A 26,655-nucleotide genomic window follows, 5' to 3' on the forward strand; every position below is an offset into this window, starting at 1 on the left:
AAGTCTGTCCTTTTTTTTTTTTTTTTTTTTTTTTTGTGAGGGCATCTCTCATATTTATTGATCAAATGGTTGTTAACGACAATAAAATTCTGTATAGGGGAGTCAATGCTCAATGCACAATCATTAATCCACCCCAAGCCTAATTTTCGTCAGTCTCCAATCTTCTGAGGCATAACAAACAAGTTCTTACATGTAGAACAAATTCTTACATAGTGAATAAGTTACATGGTGAACAGTACAAGGGCAATCATCACAGAAACTTTCGGTTTTGCTCATGCATTATGAACTCTAAACAGTCAGTTCAAATATGAATACTCATTTGGTTTTTATACTTGATTTATATGTGGATACCACATTTCTCTCTTTATTATTATTATTTTTAATAAAATGCTGAAGTGGTAGGTAGATACAAGATAAAGGTAGAAAACATAGTTTAGTGTTGTAAGAGAGCACATGTAGATGATCAGGTGTGTGCCTGTAGACTATGTGTTAATCCAAGCTAGACCAGTGCAATAAAACATCCACGTATGCAGAACATTTCTCTCAGAACGGGGGGGTGAGGTTCTAAGCCTCACCTCTGTTGATCCCCAATTTCTCACCTGATGGCCCCCCTGCGACTGTGCCTGTCTTAGGTTGTTCCTCCCTTGAGGAATCTTACCCATCTCTGGCTAACCAGTCATCTTCCGGGGCCATACATGAAAATGTGAAGTTGGTAAGTGAGAGGGAAGCCTTATTGTTTGAAAAGGTTAGCTTTTTACTTCTTTGCATATTTATGCCCTGTAGCTTCTATGCCCAGCATTTGTCTTGAGGTATCTTTACCACTTGGAAGAATTATGATACTCGGTAAATTTGATATGAGGCACGAATTCTATTTAAGGGTTGTAATTAGGAAGGAAGAAGAAAAGCTATAGAAGTAGCAGGCGGAAGAAAACATGGGAAGATTGATTATTTCTTTGACATATCTTCTTGTAGAGTAACTTCAGCATATATAGGTTTTAAGCTACTACTTAAATTGTGCACACACATTAACATAATAGGAGTATAGTTACATAACCAAAGCATATCTGTAATTACCAGCCATCTCCAGTGAAACCAAGAAAACCAGTTAGGCACCTTAGGCATTTGTGAAAACTTATCTATGATATGGTGGATATTGTCCAACTGAACTTGAACAGTCTGAGAGAAATCAGACAAATTAAAACAACCCATTCCTGGTTACTGTTCACATGCCATATGTTCTTTTAACAGTAAATAGTCTGTAGTTGTAAGACTTTGGAGCGCTACAATTTGCACTTCTCCAAATTCTTGGTTGAGTTCCAACAGTATAGATCCAGTCAAATTTGTTGTTTTACTGTATGCACAGGCCAGCTTAGATATCTCCTTCCTCATTCCCATGGCAAGTCCAGGAACTGGTGGGATGAGTGCATCTACAGCTGTAGCAGTGCGTGGATCTTTGTTGGGGTTTTTTGATGATCATCTTCTGGCATGAGTCTTCCAGAGAGTGCAGATGTTGGAAGTTCTTTTTCATATCGTATCTTAGTTCATTTTCGGGGTAGCCCAATTAGGCTTTGATCCTCTGTATAAACACAAACAGACCCTTTACCTACACTTTTATATGCCCTTTATACCCTTGTGTAGAACTCGTTGGAGGTTACCACAGAGGAACTGCCCTTTTTTTTTTTTTTTGCTTTGTTTTTGGTATCACTAATCTACACTTACATGACGAATATTATGTTTACTAGGCTCTCCCCTATACCAGGTCTCCCCTATAAACCCCTTTACAGTCACTGTCCATCAGCATAGCAAAATTTTGTAGAATCACTACTTGCCTTCTCTGTGTTGTACAGTCCTCCCTTTTCTCCTACCCCCCCATGCATATTAATCTTAATACCCCCCTACTTCTCCCCGCCTTATCCCTCCTTACCCACCCATCCTCCCCAGTCCCTTTCCCTTTGGTACCTGTTAGTCCATTCTTGAGTTCTGTGATTCTGCTGCTGTTTTGTTCCTTCAGTTTTTCCTTTGTTCTTATACTCCAGAGATGAGTGAGATCATTTGGTATTTCTCTTTCTCCGCTTGGCTTGTTTCACTGAGCATAATACCCTCCAGCTCCATCCATGTTGCTGCAAATGGTTGGATTTGCCCTTTTCTTATGGCTGAGTAGTATTCCATTGTGTATATGTACCACCTCTTCTTTATCCATTCATCTATGGATGGACATTTAGGTTGCTTCCAATTCTTGGCTATTGTAAATAGTGCTGCGATAAACATAGGGGTGCACTGATCTTTCTCATACTTGATTGCTGCATTCTTAGGGTAAATTCATAGGAGTGCAATTCCTGGGTCAAATGGTATGTCTGTTTTGAGCATTTTGATGTACCTCCATACTGCTTTCCACAGTGGTTGAACTAATTTACATTCCCACCAGCAGTGTAGGAGGGTTCCCCTTTCTCCACAGCCTCGCCAACATTTGTTGTTGTTTGTCTTTTGGATGGCAGCCATCCTTACTGGTGTGAGGTGATACCTCATTGTAGTTTTAATTTGCATTTCTCTGATAATTAGCGATGTGGAGCATCTTTTCATGTGTCTGTTGGCCATCTGTATTTCTTTTTTGGAGAACTGTCTGTTCAGTTCCTCTGCCCATTTTTTTTTTTTCTTTTTTTAAATAATTATTTTTTATTGAAGGGTAGTTGACGCACAGTATTACATTACATTAGTTTCAAGTGTACAACACAGTGGTAGAACATTTATATACATAATTCTAGGTTCCAGCTATCACCCTACCAAGCTGTTACAATATTTTGACTATATTCCTTATGCTATACATTACATCCCGGTTACTTATTTATTTTACCATTGGAAGTCTTTCCTTTTTTTTTTTTTTTTTTTTTTTTTTTTTGTGAGGGCATCTCTCATATTTATTGATCAAATGGTTGTTAACGACAATAAAATTCTGTATAGGGGAGTCAATGCTCAATGCACAATCATTAATCCACCCCAAGCCTAATTTTCGTCAGTCTCCAATCTTCTGAGGCATAACAAACAAGTTCTTACATGTAGAACAAATTCTTACATAATGAATAAGTTACATAGTGAACAGTACAAGGGGAGTCATCACAGAAACTTTCGGTTTTGCTCATGCGTTATGAACTCTAAACAGTCAGTTAAGTACTCTGCCCATTTTTTAATTGGGTTATTTGTTTTTTGTTTGTTGAGGCGTGTGAGCTCCTTATATATTCTGGACGTCAAGCCTTTATCGGATGTGTCATTTTCAAATATATTCTCCCATACTGTAGGGATCCTTCTTGTTCTATTGATGGTGTCTTTTGCTGTACAGAAGCTTTTCAGCTTAATATAGTCCCACTTACTCATTTTTGCTGTTGTTTTCCTTGCCCGGGGAGATATGTTCAAGAAGAGGTCACTCATGTTTATGTCTAAGAGGTTTTTGCCTATGTTTTCTTCCAAGAGTTTAATGGTTTCATGGCTTACATTCAGGTCTTTGATCCATTTTGAGTTTACTTTTGTATATGGGGTTAGACAATGGTCCAGTTTCATTCTCCTACATGTAGCTGTCCAGTTTTGCCAGCACCACCTGTTGAAGAGACTGTCATTTCACCATTGTATGTCCATGGCTCCTTTATCAAATATTAATTGACCATATATGTCTGGGTTAATGTCTGGATTCTCTAGTCTGTTCCATTGGTCTGTGGCTCTGCTCTTGTGCCAGTACCAAATTGTCTTGATTACTATGGCTTTATAGTAGAGCTTGAAGTTGGGGAGTGAGATCCCCCCTACTTTATTCTTCTTTCTCAGGATTGCTTTGGCTATTCGGGGTCTTTTGTGTTTCCATATGAATTTTTGAATTATTTGTTCCAGTTCATTGAAGAATGTTGCTGGTAGTTTCATAGGGATTGCATCAAATCTGTATATTGCTTTGGGCAGGATGGCCATTTTGACGATATTAATTCTTCCTAGCCACGAGCATGGGATGAGTTTCCATCTGTTAGTGTCCCCTTTAATTTCTTTTAAGAGTGACTTGTAGTTTTCAGAGTATAAGTCTTCCACTTCCTTGGTTTGGTTTATTCCTAGGTATTTTATTTTTTTTGATGCAATGGTGAATGGAGTTGTTTTCCTGATTTCTCTTTCTGTTGGTTCATTGTTAGTGTATAGGAAAGCCACAGATTTCTGTGTGTTGATTTTGTATCCTGCAATTTTGCTGTATTCCGATATCAGTTCTAGTAGTTTTGGGGTGGAGTCTTTAGGGTTTTTTATGTACAGTATCCTGTCATCTGCAAATAGTGACATTTTAACTTCTTCTTTACCAATCTGGATTCCTTGTATTTCTTTATTTTGTCTGATTGCCGTGGCTAGGACCTCCAGTACTATGTTAAATAACAGTGGAGAGAGTGGGCATCCCTGTCTAGTTCCCGATCTCAGAGGAAATGCTTTCAGCTTCTCGCTGTTCAATATAATGTTGGCTGTGGTTTTATCATAGATGGCCTTTATTATGTTGAGGTACTTTAGCTCTATTCCCATTTTGCTGAGAGTTTTTAACATGAATGGATGTTGAACTTTGTCAAATGCTTTTTCAGCATCTATGGAGATGATCATGTGGTTTTTGTCTTTCTTTTTGTTGATGTGGTGGATGATGTTGATGGACTTTCGAATGTTGTACCATCCTTGCATCCCTGGGATGAATCCCACTTGGTCATGGTGTATGATCCTTTTGATGTATTTTTGAATTCGGTTTGCTAATATTTTGTTGAGTATTTTTGCATCTACGTTCATCAGGGATATTGGTCTGTAGTTTTCTTTTTTGGTGGGGTCTTTGCCTGGTTTTGGTATTAGGGTGATGTTAGCTTCATAGAATGAGTTTGGGAGTATCCCCTCCTCCTCTATTTTTTGGAAAACTTTAAGGAGAATGGGTATTATGTCTTCCCTGTATGTCTGATAAAATTCCGAGGTAAATCCATCTGGCCCGGGGGTTTTGTTCTTTGGTAGTTTTTTGATTACTGCTTCAATTTCATTGCTGGTAATTGGTCTGTTTAGATTTTCTGTTTCTTCCTGGGTCAATCTTGGAAGGTTATATTTTTCTAGGAAGTTGTCCATTTCTCCTAGGTTTCCCAGCTTGTTAGCATTTAGGTTTTCATAGTATTCTCCAATAATTCTTTGCATTTCCGTGGGGTCCGTCGTGATTTTTCCTTTCTCGTTTCTGATACTGTTGATTTGTGTTGACTCTCTTTTCTTCTTAATAAGTCTGGCTAGAGGCTTATCTATTTTGTTTATTTTCTTGAAGAACCAGCTCTTGGTTTCATTGATTTTTGCTATTGTTTTATTCTTCTCAATTTTATTTATTTCTTCTCTGATCTTTATTATGTCCCTCCTTCTGCTGACCTTAGGCCTCATCTGTTCTTCTTTTTTCAATTTCGATAATTGTGACATTAGACCATTCATTTGGGATTGCTCTTCCTTTTTTAAATATGCTTGGATTGCTATATACTTTCCTCTTAAGACTGCTTTTGCTCTGTCCCACAGAAGTTGGGGCTTAGTGTTGTTGTTGTCATTTGTTTCCATATATTGCTGGATCTCCATTTTGATTTGGTCATCGATCCATTGATTATTTAGGAGCGTGTTGTTAAGCCTCCATGTGTTTGTGAGCCTCTTTGCTTTCTTTATACAGTTTATTTCTAGTTTTATGCCTTTGTGGTCTGAAAAGTTGGTTGGTAGGATTTCAATCTTTTGGAATTTTCTGAGGCTCTTTTTGTGGCCTAGTATGTGGTCTATTCTGGAGAATGTTCCATGTGCACTTGAGAAGAATGTATATCCCGCTGCTTTTGGATGTAGAGTTCTATAGATTTATATTAGGTCCATCTGCTCTACTGTGTTGTTCAGTGCTTCCGTGTCCTTACTTATTTTCTGCCCGGTGGATCTATCCTTCAGGGTGAGTGGTGTGTTGAAGTCTCCTAGAATGAATGCATTGCAGTCTATATCCCCCTTTAGTTCTGTTAGTATTTGTTTCACATATGCTGGTGCTCCTCTGTTGGGTGCATATATATTTAGAATGGTTATATCCTCTTGTTTGACTGAGACCTTTATCATTATGTAGTGTCCTTCTTTATCTCTTGTTACTTTCTTTGTTTTGAAGTCTATTTTGTCTGATATTAGTACTGCAACCCCTGCTTTCTTCTCACTGTTGTTTGCTTGATATATGTTTTTCCATCCCTTGACTTTTAGTCTGTACATGTCTTTGGGTTTGAGGTGAGTTTCTTGTAAGCAGCATATAGATGGGTCTTGCTTTTTTATCGATTCTGTTACTCTTGTGTCTTTTGATTGGTGCATTCAACCCATTAACATTTAGGGTGACTATTGAAAGTTATGTACTTATTGCCATTGCAGGCTTTAAATTCGTGGTTACCAAAGGTTCAAGGTTAGCCTCTTTAGTATCTTACTGCCTAACTTAGCTCGCTTATTGAGCTGTTATATGCACTGTCTGGAGATTCTTTTCTTCTCTCCCTTCTTGTTCCTCCTCCTCGATTCTTCATATGTTGGGTGTTTTGTGCTGTGTTCTTTCTAGGAGTGCTCCCATCTAGAGCAGTCCCTGTAAGATGTTCTGTAGAGGTGGTTTGTGGAAAGCAAATTCCCTCAGCTTTTGTTTGTCTGGGAATTGTTTAATCCCACCGTCATATTTGAATGATAGTCGTGCTGGATACAGTATCCTTGGTTCAAGGCCCTTCTGTTTCATTGTATTAAATATATCATGCCATTCTCTTCTGGCCTGTAGGGTTTCTGTTGAGAAATCTGATGTTAGCCTGATAGGTTTCCCTTTATAGGTGACCTTTTTCTCTCTAGCTGCCTTTAACACTCTTTCCTTGTCCTTGATCTTTGCCATTTTAATTATTATGTGTCTTGGTGTTGCCCTTCTTGGATCCTTTCTGTTGGGGGTTCTGTGTATTTCCGTGGTCTGTTCGATTACTTCCTCCCCCAGTGTGGGGAAGTTTTCAGCAATTATTTCTTCTTAGATACTTTCCATCTCTTTTCCTCTCTCTTCTTCTTCTGGGACCCCTATAATATGGATATTGTTCCTTTTGGATTGGTCACACAGTTCTCTTAATATTGTTTCATTCCTGGAGATCCTTTTGTCTCTCTCTATGTCAGCTTCTATGCGTTCCTGTTCTCTGGTTTCAATTCCATCAATGGCCTCTTGCATCCTATCCATTCTGCTTATAAACCCTTCCAGAGTTTGTTTCATTTCTGCGATCTCCTTTCTGGCATCTGTGATCTCCTTCTGGACTTCATCTCATTTCTCTTGCGTATTTCTCTGCATCTCTGTCAGCATGTTTATGATTCTTATTTTGAATTCTTTTTCAGGGAGACTGGTTAGGTCTGTCTCCTTCTCTGGTGTTGTCTCTGTGATCTTTGTCTGCCTGTAGCTTTGCCTTTTCATGGTGATAGGAATAGTCTGCAGAACTGGGACGAGTGACGGCTGGAAGGACTTCCTTTCTTGTTGGTTTGTGGCCCTCCTCTCCTGGGAGAACAGCGACCTCTAGTGGCTTGTGCTGTGCAGCTGCGCGCAGACAGTGTTTCTGCTTCCTGCCCGGCTGCTATGGAGTTAATCTCCGCTGTTGCTGTGGGCGTGGCCTAGCTCCGGCAGCTACTCCAAAATGGTGGAGTCGCGTTGGAGCAGGAGCGGCTGGGAGGCTATTTATCTCCGTAAGGGGCCTCCCTGCTCCCTGCAGCCCAGGGGTTAGGGTGCCCAGAGATCCCGGATTCCCTACCTCTGGATTAAGTGACCCGCCCTGACCCTTTAAGACTTCCAAAAAGCACCCACCAAAACAAAACAGCGCCCACCAAAAAAAAAAAAAAAAAAGAAAAAATTTTTAAATTAAAAAAAAAAAGTTTTTAATTAAAAAAAAAAAAGGTGGTCGTTCGTTTTTCTTTATTCTCCGGTGCCAGCCTCAGGCCTCTGCTCACCAGTCTTTCTGCCCTGTTTCCCTAGTATTGGGGTCCCTATCCCTTTAAGACTTCCAAAAAGCGCTCGCCAAAACAAAACAGCAAAAAAGCAAAAAAAAATGGTCGCGCGGTTTTCTTATGTCCTCTGTCGCCCAGCCTCCAGTGCCTGCTCACTGTTCTTGCTACCCTGTTTTCCTAGTATTGAGCGCCCTGCACTCTGGCCCGGATGGCTGGGGCTGGGTGTTCGGCAGTCCTGGGCTCCGTCTTCCTCCCGCTCTGCCTGCTCTTCTCCCGCAGGGAGCTGGGGGGAGGGGCGCTCAGCTCCTGTGGGGCCGGGGCTTGTATCTTACCCCCTTCGCGAGGCGCTGGGTTCTCTCAGGTGCGGATGTGGTCTGGATATTGTCCTGTGTCCTCTGGTCTTTATTCTAGGACGTGTTGTCTTTGTTATATTTTCATAGATATATGTTGTTTTGGGAGGAGATTTCCGCTGCTCTACTCACGCCGCCATCTTCCGCCCCTCTCAGCTGTTCTACTTTCTTTACTGTGGTTTTATTACCTCTGGTGACAGCTATTCAACCTTAGGAACACTTCCATCTATAGCAGTCCCTCCAAGATAGACTGTAGAGATGGTTTTGGGGAGGTAAATTCTCTCAGCTTTTGCTTATCTGGAAATTGTTTAATCCCTCCTTCAAATTTAAATGATAATTTTACCGGATAATGTAATCTTGGTTCCAGACCCTTCTACTTCATGGCATTAAATACATCATGCCACTCCCTTCTGGCCTGTAAGGTTTCTGCTGAGAAGTGTGATGTTAGCCTGATGGCCTTTCCTTTGTATGTAATCTTATTTCTCTCTCTGGCTGCTTTTAACAGTCTGTCCTTATCCTTGATCTTTCCCATTTTAATTACTATGTGTCTTGGTGTTGTCTTCCTTGGGTCCCTTGTGTTGGGAGATCTATGGTTCTCCATGTCCTGAGAGACTATCCCCTTCCCCAGATTGGGGAAGTTTTCAGCAACTACCTCCTCAAAGACACTTTCTATCCCTTTTTCTCTCCTTCTTCTGGTATCCCTGTAATGCAAATATTGTTCCGCTTGGATTGGTCACACAGTTCTCTCAATATTCTTTCATTCTTAGAGATCCTTTTTTCTCTCTGTGCCTCAGCTTCTTTGTATTCCTCTTTTCTAGTTTCTATTTAATTTGTTGTCTCCTCCACCGTATCCAACCTGCTTTTAATACCCTCCATCATGCTCTTCAATGATTGGATCTCTGACCTGAATTCATTCCTGAGTTCTTAGATGTCTTTCCGTACCTCCATTAGAATGTTGATGATTTTTATTTTGAACTCCCTTTCAGAAAGAGTCACGAGGTCCATATCATTTAAATCTTTCTCTGGAGTTGTATTAGTAATTTTACTCTGGACAAGGTTCCTTTGGCGTTTCATGTTTGTACATGGTGCCCTCTAGTGTCCAGAAGCTCTATTATGGAGCTGCTGAGCCCCTGAAGCAATGTCGGGGTCGCAGGGGAGCGGTACTAGTGCGTGGGAGGAGGAAAGAGCTTTTTCCCATCTCCTGGCTCCTGTGCCTGTTTCCACTGCCTCAGCCAGTGGGCTGGTCATACAGGTATAAGTTTTGTCCCAGAGCAGCCAGATATGGATCCCTGCTTTCCACAAGTGGCCGGAATTCCAGTCTCCCCAGGAACTCTGCCTGTATTAACTTTCCAACCCGGTAGTCATGCGAGTCTCATGAAACCACCATGAAATGTAGGCTCGTGCTCCCAGAGATCTCCGGAGCTAGGTATTCAGCAGTCCCATGCCTTTCACTCCCTCCCTGCTCCGTTTTTCTTCCTCCCGCCGGTGAGCTGGGGTGGGGGCAGGGCTCGGGTCCCGCGGAGCCACAGCTCTGGTATGTTACCCCATTCGGTGAGGTCTGCTCTTTTCTCCAGGTGTGTGCAGTCTGACGCCATCCTCTTTCCTGTTGCTCTCTCAGGATTAGTTGCACCAAGTATATTTTCTAATTGTATCCAGTTTTAGGAGGAAGCCTCTGTCTCTCCCCTCATGCCGCCATCTTTAATCTTCCGATATTCTTCAGTTTCTCTAAAACAACCTTTTCCCCCTTTATGATAATCAAGTGTGATAATGACCAGGTGTTATGATTATAAGTTGTCACCAAAGGACTACATAATCTGATTTTGTTTCAGTTTCTCTTAGATTAAGTTCCTGTCTCATCTAAACAGATCATTCTAAGTGGCCACAACATGGGGTTACATGTTCCTTCTTTAACTAAAAAGGCTGTGGTATCATTGCATTGATGCTGGGAGTTTTTTAAAGAACTTTGGAAAGGGACGGCAACCAGTTGATTTTGCTTAGAGTCCTATGGAGCCGGGGTGTTCTTGATTTCATTCAGGCAATATGCATTTAGTACTTGTTCTCTATTAAATACTGTGGGGTACAGTGGTGAAAAACTTAGCCCTGTATTTCCAGAAGATGAAAGTCTGCATCTTTATATAGTATAATCATCTTTAGGGTTCATATTTGGATACTGTATTTTCCCAAAGCACTGCTTCTGCATTGCTGTTCAGCTTTTGCACTCAAGCTGCCCTTCTGCTGGAACTCTCTGTACATCATGTATTTTTTTATTCAAGAGGCATCCTATCTAAATGGAAAACCACAGATATTTTTGCCAGTGAAATGCCTTTCCTTTGTGAAAATTGGCTCCCCATGTGAAAATGAACATTTTGGCCAGCGTGAGAGCACTGTGTCCCACCCACCAGAGGTGCCTCCGTGTGTATGTTCTAGGCAACATAGTGCGATATGAGTGGTATGATTAAGATCAGCCTGCCAGGTTGGGCCAGTCACTCTCGAATTTCAAAGAGAGGACCCAAATAGGAATGCCTAGGGATGCAGGAGTGACACAAAGGATCACACCACTGGGACCAAGACCTTAGTTTTGTTGGCAATGGAGTGGAGCAGGATGTTTGCTACCTCCATGGAATGAACCATTGTTGACCTGGAGCAGAGAGGACGGCAGGCATTTAATCACTGCTCGTCCCCTCCCACCACCCAAAGTTAGAAGTCTTCCTGATGAGATATTGGGGATATTATATTTTGTGATGCCTCCATGCTGATTAGAATTTACTGAACTACAGCTTGCATTTGCATAGTGGAAAGCAATAGAAAAGAACAAATGCCTATTCTCATTTTCTGAGCTGAGTAACAAGAGTGCTGCTTCATTTTCAATGTCTCCTAAACTCAGCCAGCTAGTATCTGGAAAGCACTATACTTGGAAAATATAATATAATCATCTCACATCAGATGACTGGGACAATTATACTGTTGACACTAACATTAAACATTATTTAAAACATAAAGTGAAGGCCAAATCTTTCTCTTTTTCTTTACTTTTTCTCTTTCCCCATGACCTCAGAGTACTAAGCATTGTATTCTTACCAGCACAAAGTATCCCTTTTCTAATGTCTATAAGCCTGATTGTTCAAGGCATCAGTAAGGATGTTGTGGTCTGCTCAGCCTGCCTTTGCAGCCTTCTGCCTGCTGCTTTCTCCCAGTGCCCTATGCTGCTTGCAGCTCCACAGAACTGCACACTCTTCCCCAAGCACACCATCTCTTCACATGCCTCCTTGCCATTATATACTCTTGTTCCCTCTGCATACAGTGCCATTTCCCATCAATCACTCATCTGTTTTCCTTTCACCTCCCAGTATCTTTCAAGATGCAGCCCAAATCGAACTTCTGCATGTCATATATATATATATATATATATATATATATATATATATATATATATATTGCTGTCACAGAACTAATATTATTGCATATTGATTGCTGACTTCTCCCCTTTCCTACACACACATAATAAATGTGAATTTCTCAATGACAAATATTTTGTCTTAGTTTTTCTGTATCTTTGAAATTTAGCACAAGGCTTGGCATATAATAGTGCAGCAAGTATGTTAATCAGTAAAAGTTTACTTAGTGTCTCTGATGTGCCAAGTACTGTGCCAGTAGTGTAGAAAATAAACTATAGGCTACAGATTTAAGACAAAACATCATCATTTATTGGAAAAATTCCTGTATAGCGGAAAGGCAGGGGAGGAGGAAGAGAAGTAGTTAGGTGCTTACCACACACTAATTCCTTCATATTTTAATTATAGGCATGTATATAAAACTATAACTTAAGACTCCTGTTTTCCCAAGAATCAGATCACATGGGAGGAGGGTGCCTCATGACCATTGGGAAGGGAAGAAAAAAACCTTAGGACTCTGGTAAGAGAGAGGAGATAGTGCTGACAGCATTAACTGAAAGAGGCCATAGTGTTTTCCCAGTAAAAAGTTAGGTTCTACCATTTTGTTTAAACTAATTTTCTTGTCCTCCAACTGCTGACATGTAATGCTGTCTTCTTACAGAGGGACTGATTTCTTTGTCACTAAGCACAGAGAATATGATGATGAAGAGATCAGATACTATCTTGTCCTCTTAAGTTTACAGTCTAGTAGGAAAGACAGTTATTAAATAATTTGGTATGCATGATTAATCATTGTAACTGTGCAAAGTGCTTCAAAAGAGAAGTGGAACTTTCTATAATAAAAAGCTTGGTTGTAGGAAGGAATTAATGATTTCTAATTATAGTTATATATGAACCTTATACCCCACCCCCTTCTTTTTTTGGTCTATTATTACTATTGTAGTGGGATATTTTTGTCTACAATCTTCTGTTACTATTCTTCAAACTAAAAAAAAAATACCACCCTGCAGAAAAAATAAAATATCTTCTACTTAAAGTTGTTAAAAATTTCTGAAATCTGGAAGAAAAAGGTTCATTCTCTACAAAATAAAAAAATTTTACCATAAATATAAATGATGATTTGATGATTTTAAAAAAGCAAGTCAATGCCAAGCAGTGATTCTGTATAAAGGTACCAAATGTTTAAAAGTACCTGTTCTGTTTGATCAGTAAATATTCCTGGTTTCTTCTATTTTTTTTTTGTTGTTGTTGTTCTCATACTTGTTGTTTTTCTCCTTCTGAGATCTTTTACTATTTCCATTTGTGAATATAGCTGCAGGCTTTCAGGACTTGCCAGCATTGCTTCTATTTGCCCTCTCTCTAATCTTTGCTGTGATTTAACCTCTTACCTAGTGTTGCTTCCTACTCATCCATGAAATCTCAGCTTAGTTGTAACTCTCTCAAACAGACTTCTCTGATACAATCTCTCCCACCCTTCTCACACACCACCATGGACACATTGGAGAGCTTATCTTTCACAATATTGATCAGTTTGTGATTATCATTATTTGGTTAATATTCATCACACTCACTGGACTATAACTCCACAAGAGCAAAGACCAGATCTGTTTATCTTCCCATTTTATCTCTAGCATCTAGCACAATAGCTGTCCAGAAAGTCTTTGTTCAATAAGTGAGTGAATAAATTTACTTTATTTGTAGACCAACAGTATCATAAATGTTTTAATATCACTATTCATAAGTTGTATTCTTAGGAACACCAGTGTACTACAAGATCTTACATAGGTTTATTTATTTATTTTAAGGAAAGGAGTTGGTCATATAAGTTTGGGCAATCTGGGTTAAGCAAAATCAAACATAACTTGATGGTGACATTTCTCAGAGGTTTTGATACGGTAATATAGTCTTTAATATGGCAAGCACTGTGAATCTCTGAGAAAGTAATAATATTTAGTATGCAATCCTGAAAGTTGTTTTTTTCTACCATTATATATATATTTGTGTTTGCTCTATGTGTATCTGTATACTTGCTGAATTTGTACTTCTATATCCCAGAGGCCTAGGCTTTTTCTGTGGAGAGGATGAATAGGAGGGCAGTAAGCAGCACACTGTTTTCAAGATGTCAAGATTTTTCACTCTCAAATGCAGAAACTTCAGGAACACTTATTTAGCATTAGTTTATTATCTTTTTAAGCATTGTTTGCAGAATCAGACATTGTCGTAAGATTCCTGAGTTTATTTTCATCTTGGAAAACAGAAAGTAAATGCAAGAATTATATAAAACTTTAAAGAACAGACCTCTTCTAGCCAAAGCAACCACAAAGGAAAGAAAAATGTTTTGGTTCATTCTAACACTTACCCCTTGTCCCATGGCTGAGCTGCCTAGCTCATTTTGGCTAGGATTTGGGAGGGTCTAATTGCTTTAAAATGTAGTGAGTTTTCTATAGCTTAAAGTCTGTTTCACAATCAGGAATACTACCATCAACTCTGACCTGGCAGTGTGGTACCTTGGATAATTTGGTCACTTGGAGAATTGATTCATGTGTATAATTCAATGCATTTTATCCCTATTAATATGAAAATAATCCTGGAAATATAAAGCTTCAAAGCCAGTATCTTCATCCTTAACTGCAAAGTTGTTCACACCATAGTTGCAGTCTTGACTGGTGAAGACTGATTCTGGAGGAGGAAGAGGCTGTCCTGTTAATGAGCAGAGACACTCTGGTCACATTGCCTGGGACACATTAATTACTGTGTTTCCCTATGAAATAAGGATGTGTGAGGTATTGGGGGAATTATGGCCTACTTCCTATAAAGAATTTAGTGTTCGCACATGGGAAGTACTCAATAAATATTAGCTCTTACAGCATACTTATTATAAAAAGTATTTAAGATGGACCGCTGCAATATATAAAACAGTGCAAATGAGAAATAGTTAAGAAAAAAGGGAGGTAAGACCTGGAATTAAAATGAGCCATGAATAAGGCTACTATTAAATATAGGCATATCATTAAGTCTTCATAGATATATTCTCACTGCCAAGCACACTGCTTTTTATATTCTGGCACTGAGTATATGTTTGGTGATTTTATTTAATTGAGTCTGAACTATACTTCCTGTGATGCGGTCATTAATTTCATCCTGAGAGCATTTTAGCAGGAAAAAAAAATTACTAGTTACCCAATTAAGTGTCATTAAGGATTAAAAATAAACACATGCTCAGGATAAATAAAACATTTTCTAACATTAAGACTGAAAAGTAATTTCTCCTGAGGAGTCTTATAAGTGGGAACTATGTAATAGACTGAGTAATATTCATAACATGCTTTTTATCTTGATTAAATGGTCAAATTTTATAGGGGCATTTCTTTTATTGTTTAAACACAGTTTAATCTGCATTTCTTATATCTCACTAGACATTTCTTCTTATTCTTGGTTTCTGGGTCATTCTCTTCCCAACTTCAACACAAGTGGTTCTCAGCCTTAACTGCTCATTAGAGTCATCTGGGGACTTTTGAAAATATAGATGTCATGTCTTAGCCCAACACAGAACAATTAAATCAGAATCTTTATGAGTTGGACCTAAGTATCAGTGTTTTTTAGAAAGCTCCATAGAAGATTTGAATATGGTCAGGGTTGAGGACAACTGCTCAAAACATTGGAATGAATGTTTTCATCATAGGGCTTCCTGTTTTATTCCAGAGCCATTTCCTGGGTTATCTCTTCCAGCCTCATAGCTTTAAGTGCCATCTGTATCCCCCTCATACTGTAGACCCACATAACTGCTGTCCCCTTGGCAAGTCCAGTTGGATGGCCAGTAGGTGTTTTAAGCTTACCATATACAAACCTTCACTCTTAATTTTACTCCTCATCTGTCTTCTCCATCTTAAAAAGTGGTGACATCACTTCACCAGGTGCTCAGTCCATCCTTGCTTTCTGTCTTTCACACCACATGTCTAATCCACTAGCAATCTGTGAAGAATATTCTCATGATCTCACCACCTCCACTAATAAGATTCTGGTCCAGACAGCCATTATTTCTCACTTGAGTGAGATAATTCTCACTGCTATACGATTTACAAGCCAGTTTTCCTGCACCCTCTTGTCCCATCTCCTGCATGCAGTCTAATTTCCACACAGTGGGTCTCAATCATCCATATCACTCAGGACTACATATCACCAGACTAAAAGCCAATAAAATATGCAAGACCTTACATGACGTGAGCTGGGCTGTGTCTCCTTACTCATTTCCTGCTTTTCGCACCCTCTCTCACTGCCCTCCAGCCACAGCTGCCTTTTTACTTTCCTAAAACACATCATACGTGCTCATGTGTCAGGTTCTTTGCACTTGGTTTTCCTTGTGTGTGGAATGCTCTTTTTGAAGTTACTTGCATAATTCATCCCCTCACCTCTTTGGGGTTTCTGCTCACATGTTAGCTCCTTAGGCTGTCCCCAACCACCTAATCCAAACAGCTGCCAACAACTGTGACTCTCTACTCACTCACCCTAAAGTTTTCTTCAAAGCATTTACTATTGTGTAAAATTTTCTTATATATATACCTGCTCATTTGTATATTGTTTTTGTTAAATAAATGGATCCATGATTTCAATTCAGTAATTTCTGGCCAAATCCCGGGGCAGATTTTTAAAATACATGAACTAGTGAGCAGGATTCAGTCAGTCCTTCCCAGTAATCTCTCTCAAAGGAACTTCATGATAGATGTTTAAAAGAAGTGAGCTTCTGATCATACTTGACTGATTAAAAGTGAAACCATATTCCTTAGTTGTCATCCACCTAGTGGTGCCCAATGTGTTTGGAAGGAAACTGAAGGACTGATAAACAGTAAATCAAACCTGCCAGGTTTTGACCAGATACAAAGACATTGAAGCCTGGACTATTTTAAGCATGAAAAGAAGGCTAAGATCTGAGTGTTCTGTAACTACATCTAAAATAATGTAAACAATTTAATCCAGACAAAGCAGCTGAAGTTCAAATAGAAAACTTACAGTAAATGGAATTCAAGAGTCAGGAGAATACAGAATTATTTTAATTTTAGGATCTGGGAAATGGGCCTTTGATCATTTTACAAGTGGTAAAAATTAAAGCTAAACCCATCCATTTGATTAGAGGCACTTGTGTTCTCTGTCAGATGCTCCCTTATCAGTACTACCAGTGTGTTCCAGGTAGGATCTGAAGGCAGAATTTATCCATAAGGAAAAAGTGTTATCCAAGATACCACACTGGCTTCCTAAAAGAGCTAGGATGGTAAATCCCAGAAGTGCTTTTCTGTTGATAGTAGGGTAAACATGCTGTCTGCTAGCTCTCATTTTACCACTGAGAACTCCAACAACTCTTTTTCTTTCTGCCCAGTGTGGAGGCTTAATAGTGAAATTTTTAGTATCTTGGGCACCAGAGCTAGACTGATTTAGTTTGAATTCCTGCTCTTATATAGTTTGTGTGACCTTGGACAAATTACTGGACTTCCTGTGTTTCCTCAGTTTCCTCATTTGTAAATTGAAAATAATATTAGTTTCTGCCTCATTAAAAATATTCTCACAGTAAGAAATAACAAGTGTTGGGAAGGATGTGGAGAAAAAGGAACCTTCCTACAATGCTAGTGGGACTGCAAATTGATGCAGCCACTATGGAAAGCAGTATGGAGGTTTCTCAAAAAACTAAAAATAGAAAAACCATATGACCTAGCAATTCTACTTCTGGGAATTTACTCAAAGAAAACAAAATCACTAATCCAAAAAGATATATGCATGATTGCCATAGTAGGGGTGTGGGAGAATGGGTGAAACAGATGAAGGGGGAAAAATTAGGAAAAACAAGCAAACAAACAAGAAACCTCTCAGTGTTTTGTGAAGGTTGTATGAGTTAAAATGTATAAAGTACTAGAACTGCTAGACATGTAGTAAGTCCTTGTATAAGGGTTATTTTAATCACTATGTTTTGGTTCTGCCCATTTAGTTTCTACAGAGAATTTCTGTTTTGTTTGTTTTATGCTTAAAGATGTCAATGGCAGCTAACAGAGATAGAAATATACATTAAAATCCAGTATCTTTAGGCCTCTGAAGGCATTTGTTCAAAAACAGAACTCAGGCATCTTCTTCCATTAGAGGGTGTTCTGTTGATGAGTACCGAGTTTTCCTTCCTTTGATTTCCTCATTAGGTTTTCCTTTAAACCAGACCATGGTTGAGTTCATGTGTTAGGAATGACTCAATTTTCCCTTATATGGAGAAAATAACAAAGCAAAACCATACTTAAGAGATTCTAGCTCTTATTGGACTTGCCATTTTGCTTTACCTGCTAATGCAGATAGAAGCAGGTATTTGAAGAGTTGTCTCATTGAAAAGGAAGTTGAAACTTGTTCTGTGTTACTGTCAAAGATGTAGAATCATTGTAAAAGTTGCAAAAAGGTAGGCTGCAGTTCTTAAAAGTTTCTAACAGTTGGGCTAACTAATATGCTCTCCTTATATTTTTATGGAAAATAATTTATTAATGGGAAAGAATGGAAAAAGCATAGAGGGATTGAAGCAGAAGCCAAATAGATTCCTACTCACATCAAGAATCTGTCTTCTTTAAGACCTTTTGCTGCTCCCACCCTGTTCTCAGCTAGAGTAGATAAAAATGTTTAGTGCCAGCACCGTGACTTACACCTCCTCTTAACATGGAACTTATCATAGTACATTAAAATTCTGACTTACATACCTGCTTTCCATATAAGAGTAGTAAATTGTGTATCTCTATTGCTTAGCATGGTTCTTGTATTATTTCATGATTATTGAATAAATAAGGCAGAGAATGGCCTGGAAATACTCAACATAAGTAAACTCTTCATTTTAGGTAATTTTAACAATAAAAATGGTACTTGAAATTTTGCATAAGTTGCAGAGGTAATGATAGCCTAGAAAACTCTTCAAGTGGCTCCAGTAGATAATTCTTGAATGACTGTGGACTTTTATACAGGAAGAAACATATTGATGTAAAGTACAGGGTACATTGAAGTGGCTTAAGACTCTGCTTATATAAAATGTTTATCCTGGTCTGTGTGGTAGAAAAATTAGGCGCTCACCCAGGCTGTTATCTTGTGCACAATAAGAGGATAAAACTGAGTGTGGAAAAGTCGTCTGAGGGTCAGAGATATGCATCTTTCTACAGAGTAGCTGCTGCAACTTGTCAGTACTGGTTAGCCTAGGGGAAAAGTTGAGGAGGTAGAAAGGGTTAGGTATAGGAAGCCAGAGGATTCATTGAAGGAAAGCAATTGGGAACCAGAAATGAAAATAGGAATGGCAAGAATTTTCACAGGTTAAATAAGAATATATTTTGAAGGATAACCAGCTTTTAGGAATGGGAACAGGCATCATCACACTCATCAGGGAGGGGCAAACGCAGAAGAGTCTGAGGCCTTACATGTACACACTTGCTTTTAGCTCCCTGGGTCCACCTCTCTTTTGCTGTCATCATCTGTCCTTGTGAACAGCAGGCCGAAAGCCTTTCCAGGCTTTGATACCACCATGGTCAGAAACTGATCAGTTAAGTTGAAAATGATGAACTAAATGTGACTTTAGTATTTCCCATGTATCACAAGCCAAACTCGCTGCAGAGTAATAACATTAACCACATATTAAAGGGGGAGTTGGAATTGCCTAAAAGATCTTTGCACACTGATTGACATTCATCTCAACATTTTTTTCTTTCACTTGAATCTTAACAGATTGTTTATTATATATATATACACAATTCACTAGAATATTATGTATCTCTCAATTCCTTGCTGAAATCATCAGTATCGATGAAGTGGGAGGTTTTGTTTTTGATTTTGAATTTTGTGTGGAATTCGAGAGGCTTTCATTTGGAACCAGAGAACACTTGAGCAGGTTGCTAGTATATAATGGGACCCTTATGAGTATGGGAGAATTGTAGTAAGATAGTGATGGGAGTATGCTTCATAGCTTTGATCCCTTAGGATGGTTCTAAACATACTCCACATTTGTTGATGGCTTATAGCAAGTGAAAGAGACAAACAAGACTCATAGACTTCTACTCTGAGTAACTGATCAGAAGGTGGCACCATTAACTGAAATGAGAAACTAGTATCAGTACACCTGTACTAATTCCCTCTCATTGTTCTTTCTTTCCAAAGCTTTCCCAACTATTGTCTTTTATTTTCCCATATTAAGTTTAGAATCAAATTATATTATCTGAAAAAAGCAAAACTACTATTTTTTTAAATTTTGTTGTCATTAATCTACAATTACATGAAGAAAATTATGTTTACTAGGGTCCACCCTTCACCAAGACCCCCCCACAAACCCCATTACAGTACTGTCCATCAGCATAGTAAGATGCTGTAGAATCACTACTTGTCTTCTCTGTGTTGCACAGCCCTCCCCGTGCCCCCCCCAACATTATACATGCTAATTGTAATACCCCCTTTCTTTTTCCCCACCCTTATCCCTCCCTTCCCTCCCATCCACCCCAGTCCCTTTCCCTTTGGTAACTGTTAGTCCATTCTTAGGTTCTGTGATTCTGCTGCTGTTTTGTTCCTTCAGTCTTTCTTTGTTCCTATACTCCACATATGAGTGAAATCATTTGGTGTTTGCTTTCTCTGCCTGGCTTATTTATACCCTCTAGCTCCATCCATGTTGTTGCAAATGGTGGGATTTGTTTTCTTCTTATGGCTGAAAAATATTCCATTGTGTATATGTCCCACATCTTCTTTATCCATTCATCTACTGATGGATACTTAGGTTGCTTCCATTTCTTGGCTTTGTAATTAGTGGCTTTTGGATGTAGAGTTCTATAGATGTCTATTAGGTCCATCTGTTCTAGTGTATTATTCAGTGCCTCTGTGTCCTTACTTATTTTCTGTCCGGTGGATCTTTTCTTTGGAGTGAGTGGTATGTTGAAGTCTCCTAAAATGAATGCATTGCATTCTCTTTCCTCCTTTAGTTCTGTTAGTATTTGTTTCACATATGTTGGTGCTCCTGTGTTGGGTACATATATATTTATAATGGTTATATCCTCTTGTTGGACTGAGCCCTTTATCATTATGTAATGTCCTTCTTTATCTCTTGTTACTTTCTTTGTTTTGAGATTTATTTTGTCTGATACTACTGCAACAGCTGCTTTTTTCTCCCTGTTGTTTGCATGAAATATCTTTTTCCATCCCTTGGCTTTTAGTCTGTGCATGTCTTTGGGTTTGAGGTGAGTCTCTTGTAAGCAGCATATAGATGGGTCTTGCTTTTTTATCCATTCTATTACTCTGTGTCTTTTGATTGGTGCATTCAGTCCATTTACATTTAGGGTGATTATTGAAAGATACGTACTTATTGCCATTGCAGGCTTTAGATTCGTGGTTAGCAAAGGTTCAAGGTTATCTTCTTTAGTATCTTACTGTCTAACTTAACTCACTTATTGAACTATTTTAAACACTGTCTGCCTCCTCTTCCATTCTTTTTATGTTGGTTGTTTTATTCTGTGCTCTTTTTTGTTTCCTTTAACTGCTTTTGTGGGTAGTTGATTTTATTTTTGCCTTTAGTTAGTATTTGGTTGGTCTGCTTTCTTTGCTGTGATTTTATTTTCTCTGGTGACATCTATTTAGTCTTAGGAGTGCTCCCATCTAGAGCAGTCCCTCTAAAATACCCTGTAGAGGTGGTTTGTGGGAGGCAAATTCCCTCAACTTTTGCTTGTCTGGGAATTGTTTAATCCCTCCTTCATATTAAAATGATAATCGTGCTGGATACAGTATTCTTGGTTCAAGGCCCTTCTCTTTCATTGCATTAAATATATCATGCCATTCTCTTCTGGCCTGTAAGGTTTCTGTTGAGAAGTCTGATGATAGCCTGATGGGTTTTCCTTTGTAGGTGACCTTTTTCCTCTCTCTAGCTGCCTTTAAAACTCCGTCCTTGTTCTTGATCTTTGTCATTGTAATTATTATGTGTCTTGGTGTTGTCCTCCTTGGGTCCCTTCTGTTGGGGGTTCTATGCACTTCCGTGGTCTCATCGATTATTTCCTCCCCCAGTTTGGGGAAGTTTTCAGCAATTATTCCTTCAAATACTCTTTCTATCCCATTTTCTCTCTCTTCTTGTTTGGTACCCCTATACTGCGGATATTGTTCCTTTTGAATTGGTCACACAGTTCTCTTAACATTGTTTCATTCCTGGAGATCCTTTTATCTCTCTCTGTGTCAGCTTCTATGCGTTCCTGTTCTCTGGTTTCTATTCCATCAATGGCCTCTTGCATCTTATCTATACTGCTTATAAATCCTTCCAGAGATTGTTTCATTTCTGTAATCGCCTTCTGGACATCATCCCTTAGCTCTTGCATATTTCTCTGCAGCTTCATCAGCATGGTTATGAGCTTTCTTTTTCAGGGAGATTGGTTAGGTCTATCTCCTTCTCAGGGTTTGCCTCTGTGATCTCAGTCTGTATCAAATTCTTCTGCCTTTTCATGGCGATAGAGGTATTTGTGGAGAGCTGGCGCATGTGTTGGCCAAGAGAAAGTCCCTTCTTGCTGGTTTGTGGCCTTCCTCTCCTGGGAGAACAGCGACCCCTAGCAGCTTGTGCTGGGTAGCTGCGTGCAGGCGGGGTTTCTAATTCTTGCCCGGCCGCTGTGGAGCTCTGTGGTTGCTGTAGGTGTGGCCAGCCTCAGGCTGCTTCTCCAATATGGCAGAGCTGTGTCGGAGGGGTAATGGGCGGTAGGCTGTTTATTGCCGTGATGGGGCTCCGAGCTGTGCTGCTGCCCAGGGGGTTAGGGTGCCCAGAGTTCTCTGGTATTCCCAGCTGCTGGGCTTAGTGTCCCTGGACGCATCCGTCCAGCTGTGGGGTCTCTGTCCCTTTAAGACTTTCAAAAAGCACTCGCTTTTCTTTGTCCCTGGTGTGCCAGCTACGGGGACCCACTCCCAGGTCTTACTGTCCTGTTTCCCTAGTTTCCAGCACCCCATGCACTGTGTGTCTGCGCTCTGGTGCGGATGGCTAGGGCAAGCTATTTAGCAGTCCTGGGCTCCCTCTCCCTCCCCGCTCCAACTCCTCTCCTCCCGCTGGGAGCTGGGGTGAGAGGCACTTGGGTCCCGCTGGGCCACGGCTTGTATCTTACCCCCTTCACGATGCGCTGGGTTCTCACAGGTGTAGATGTAGTCTGGCTGTTGTCCTGTCTTCTGTTCTCTCTTTTAGGAATAGTTGTATTTGTTATATTTTCAAAAATATATATATTGTTTTGGGAGGAGATTTCCACTGCTCTACTCACACTGCCATCTTGGTTTTCCCCCAAAACTACTATTTTTTAGTGGAATTGTATTAAATTTGTAATGAACATAGGGAGAATTGTTATCTTTATTATATTTTGTCATTCAATCTAAGAACATGGTGTATCTTTCTAATTCCTCAATCTTATGTCTTTTGGTCTTGTTCTGGAGATTTTCTTGTACCATATAGATTTTTTACATTTCTTGTTAAGTTGATTTCTAAGTGTTTTATCTTTTGTATTGCTATTATAAAGGGATCTTTTCTTTCATTATATCTTTTAACATGTTTTTATATATGAAAACTATTTAAAACTGTATATTAATATTTGCTTGGTTAATTTATTAACTTCTCTCATTGCTTATAATATTCCAGTTTTTAGATTTAATTACTGTTTAGATTTTAATTTAGATTTAATTTTAGATTTAATATTAACAGTTTAACACTTATATTTATAACTTTTTCTAATTTATTTTATTTTATTGTTCTTTATCATTTTAGATTAAATGATTGATTCTCTTATTCTTTTTTATTGATATAATAATTTAGGCCAATGACTTTTCCTCTGCCCTTTGCTTTATCTTTATTATATAAGATCTAATATGTAGCACTTTCACTATGTTTCTAGAAATTCCACAACATTGTTTTGTGTTTTCTTCTGACCCATAGATTGTTTAAAGTAGGATTCCAGGGGGAAGGTCTTTTAATTTTGTCAATAATTTAGCTTTAGTGGCTTGTAATAAAAGAAAATATCTATAGTTTATTGGTCTATTTTTGGTATTAATTAAAATATTATTTTTATTTTATTATTATTTAAAAAAAATTTTTGGTATCGTTAATATACACTTAATGAACAACATTCTGGTTACTAGATTCCCCCATTATCAAGTCCCCACCACATTCCTCATTACAGTCACTATATAGTCACTGTCCATCAGCCTAGTAAGATGCTATAGAATCACTGCTTGTCTTCTCTGTTATACTGCCTTCCCTGTGCCCCACCTACGTTATGTGTGCTAGTCATAATGCCCATTTTTCCCCTTATCCCTTCCTTCCCACCCATCCTTCCCAGTCCCTTTCCATTTGGTAACTGTTAGTCCATTCTTGGGTTCTGTGAGTCTGCTGCTGTTTTTTTCCTTCAGTTTTTTTTTTTGTTCTTATACTCCACAGATGAGTGAAATCATTTGGTACTTGTCATTCTCTGCCTGGCTTATTTCACTGAGCATAATACCCTCTAGCTCCATCCATGTTGTTGCAAATGGTAGGATTTGTTTTCTTCTTATGGCTGAATAATATTCCATTGTGTATATGTACCACATCTTCTTTATCCATTCATCTACTGATGGATATTTAGGTCGCTTCCATTTCTTGGCTATTGTAAATAGTGCTGCGATAAACATAGGGGTACATATGTCTTTTTCAAACTGGGCTCCTGCATTCTTAGGGTAAATTTCTAGGAGGGGAATTCCTGGGTCAAATGGTATTTCTATTTTGAGTTTTTTGAGGAACCTACATTCTGCTTTCCACAAAGGTTAAACTAATTTACATTCCCACCCGTAGTGTAGGAGGGTTCCCCTTTCTCCACATCCTCGCCAACATTTATTGTTGTTTGTCTTTTGGATGGTGGCCATCCTAACTGGTGTGAGGTGATATCTCATTGTGGTTTTAATTTGCATTTCTCTGATGATTAGTGATGTGGAGCATCTTTTCATGTGTCTGTTGGCCATCTGAATTTCTTCTTTGGAGAAGTGTCTGTTCAGCTCCTCTGCCCATTTTTTAATTGGGTTATTTGCTTTTTGTTTGTTGAGGTGCATGAGCTCTTTGTATATTTTGGATGTCAACCCCTTATCAGATATGTCATTTATGAATATATTCTCCCATACTGTAGGATGCCTTTTTGTTCTACTGATGGTCAAAATATTCTTTGTAACCAAAATCATACCATTAAAAAAAATATTCCTTTGGTGCATGAAAAGAAAATATATGATTTATTTTCAGAATGATTTATTGTAATCAGGTACATAGCATTAAATATGTTATTTATATTTTCTATATCTTTGATCTGTCATGGATTGAGAAAAGTAAACTACATTCAGCAAATATGATGTTTTTCTTTTTCTATCACCTGTCATTTCTATCTTCCTGTAATTCTGTATGAATTATTTCTTTTGTTACTTACATATTACTTACATGTTTTCATTTGAATTATCCTTTTGCATTGTAATGTGCAACTCTTTGTCTTATTTAATGCTGAATTTCTCCTTGTTTGACAATAATAACATCATTTTTCTTGTCATCTTCCTGCTACATATTTGCCTATCTTTTATTTTCAGCATTTCCTAACAGCTTCATTATAGGTGTGTCTTCATATAAAATACAGAATCAGATTTTGTTTTGGGAGCCAATTAAAAAATATAATTCTTTTAAGTAAGTAACAGGATAATTTATATTTATTTTTAGGATAAATATATATGATCTGAACTGTCATTATTTTCTGTTCTGTTATTTTAATGTTTTTAATTTATTTTTTACATTTTCTTTTTTGTGTTGATTCTGATACTTAGAACAGTTTGTAGTTACTTTAATAATTATAACTTTGTTAGTACTCTTATTTCTCTGCTTCTTTATAGGGTATCTATCTATTGATACTCTTATAAAAAAAATGATAAAATATTTCCTTTTTCTTCCGATTCCACTTTTTTGTCTCCTACCTGGTATTTGCCAATAAAAGTGATTTTTGTAATATGTTTACCTTATAATTTTAAATATTCTTATACATCTATTATTTGATTGGTCAGCTTTCAGTAATATCTGTTTATTCCAGTTATTAATATTAGGCAGTCAGGTTACTTGCTCATCTAGGCTCTTCCCATTCTAATTTTATTTGTTGCACCAATTCTACAAAATCAAATCAAAAGCATTTACATTTTGTCTGTCACCCCAATCCTCATTTATTAAGTCTCAGTTTTATAATTAAATATATTCAAAACTTTCCAGTTGTCCTTTTGCCAGTGTCTTCAGATATATTTTGATTCATTCAAGTTAATCTTTTAATCAAGTTTATCAGGAAAAATTTTTGGGCAATATTCCCTGAGTTGTTACGATTTCAGAATTGTTTGCAGCCTTTAATCTTAGAGGATGATTTGACAAGATATAAAATCTTGACTCCCCTTCATCAACCTCCTATAGGCATTACTATGCTGTTTTCTGGAGTTGAGGGTAAAAATCTGAATTTTTGCCTGATTGCTCATAGGATTCTTTTTTTAAGCTTCAAAATCCAGGAGTTCTACTGAAATGTGTCTCAGTATTGACCATTTTAGGTCAATTGTATAGATTCAAGTTTTTTTTTTTTCTATTCTTGTGACTTTAAGTTCTTATTTTTAAAAATTTTGGCCTAATGTTGAACTTCTCCCTAAGAACATTTTTTTCTGTTGAGTTTGTTGGTATGTTGGTAAATTTATTTTTTAATTGGGTTTTGTTCTTTTCTTGGGTTGGCACTTTTAAAATGTGTCCTTTTATTTTAAAAATTTGCATATAGTAAAATTCACTTTTTATTATACAGTTTCATGAATTTAGACAAATGCATGTAGTCATATATCTACATTAGAATCAGAACAGTTCCATCACCACCCCAGATGCCCCTGGCTGATCCTTATTTAGTGTCTTTTTATTAATGCTGTGTCAAATCCTTTCTTTA

The 26,655-nt window shown here is 38.3% G+C and overlaps 1 protein-coding gene across 5 annotated transcripts in view; it reads left to right on the forward strand.

Moving 5' to 3' along the window:
• MTHFD2L (methylenetetrahydrofolate dehydrogenase (NADP+ dependent) 2 like) overlaps positions 1–26,655 on the forward strand; it is a 161,165-nt gene that overhangs the window by 43,093 nt on the left and 91,417 nt on the right. Inside the window, exon 6 of one of the 5 annotated variants that reach the window (XM_057502309.1) lies at positions 24,134–24,219. The exons of the other annotated variants lie outside the window; for them this stretch is intronic. Coding sequence (XP_057358292.1) covers positions 24,134–24,219 — 86 coding nt within the window. The remainder of the gene's footprint in view (positions 1–24,133; positions 24,220–26,655) is intronic. 5 annotated transcript variants of the gene reach the window in all.

This window comes from Manis pentadactyla, chromosome 5, assembly GCF_030020395.1.
Source record: "Manis pentadactyla isolate mManPen7 chromosome 5, mManPen7.hap1, whole genome shotgun sequence".
In the NCBI taxonomy this organism is placed as follows: domain Eukaryota; kingdom Metazoa; phylum Chordata; class Mammalia; order Pholidota; family Manidae; genus Manis; species Manis pentadactyla.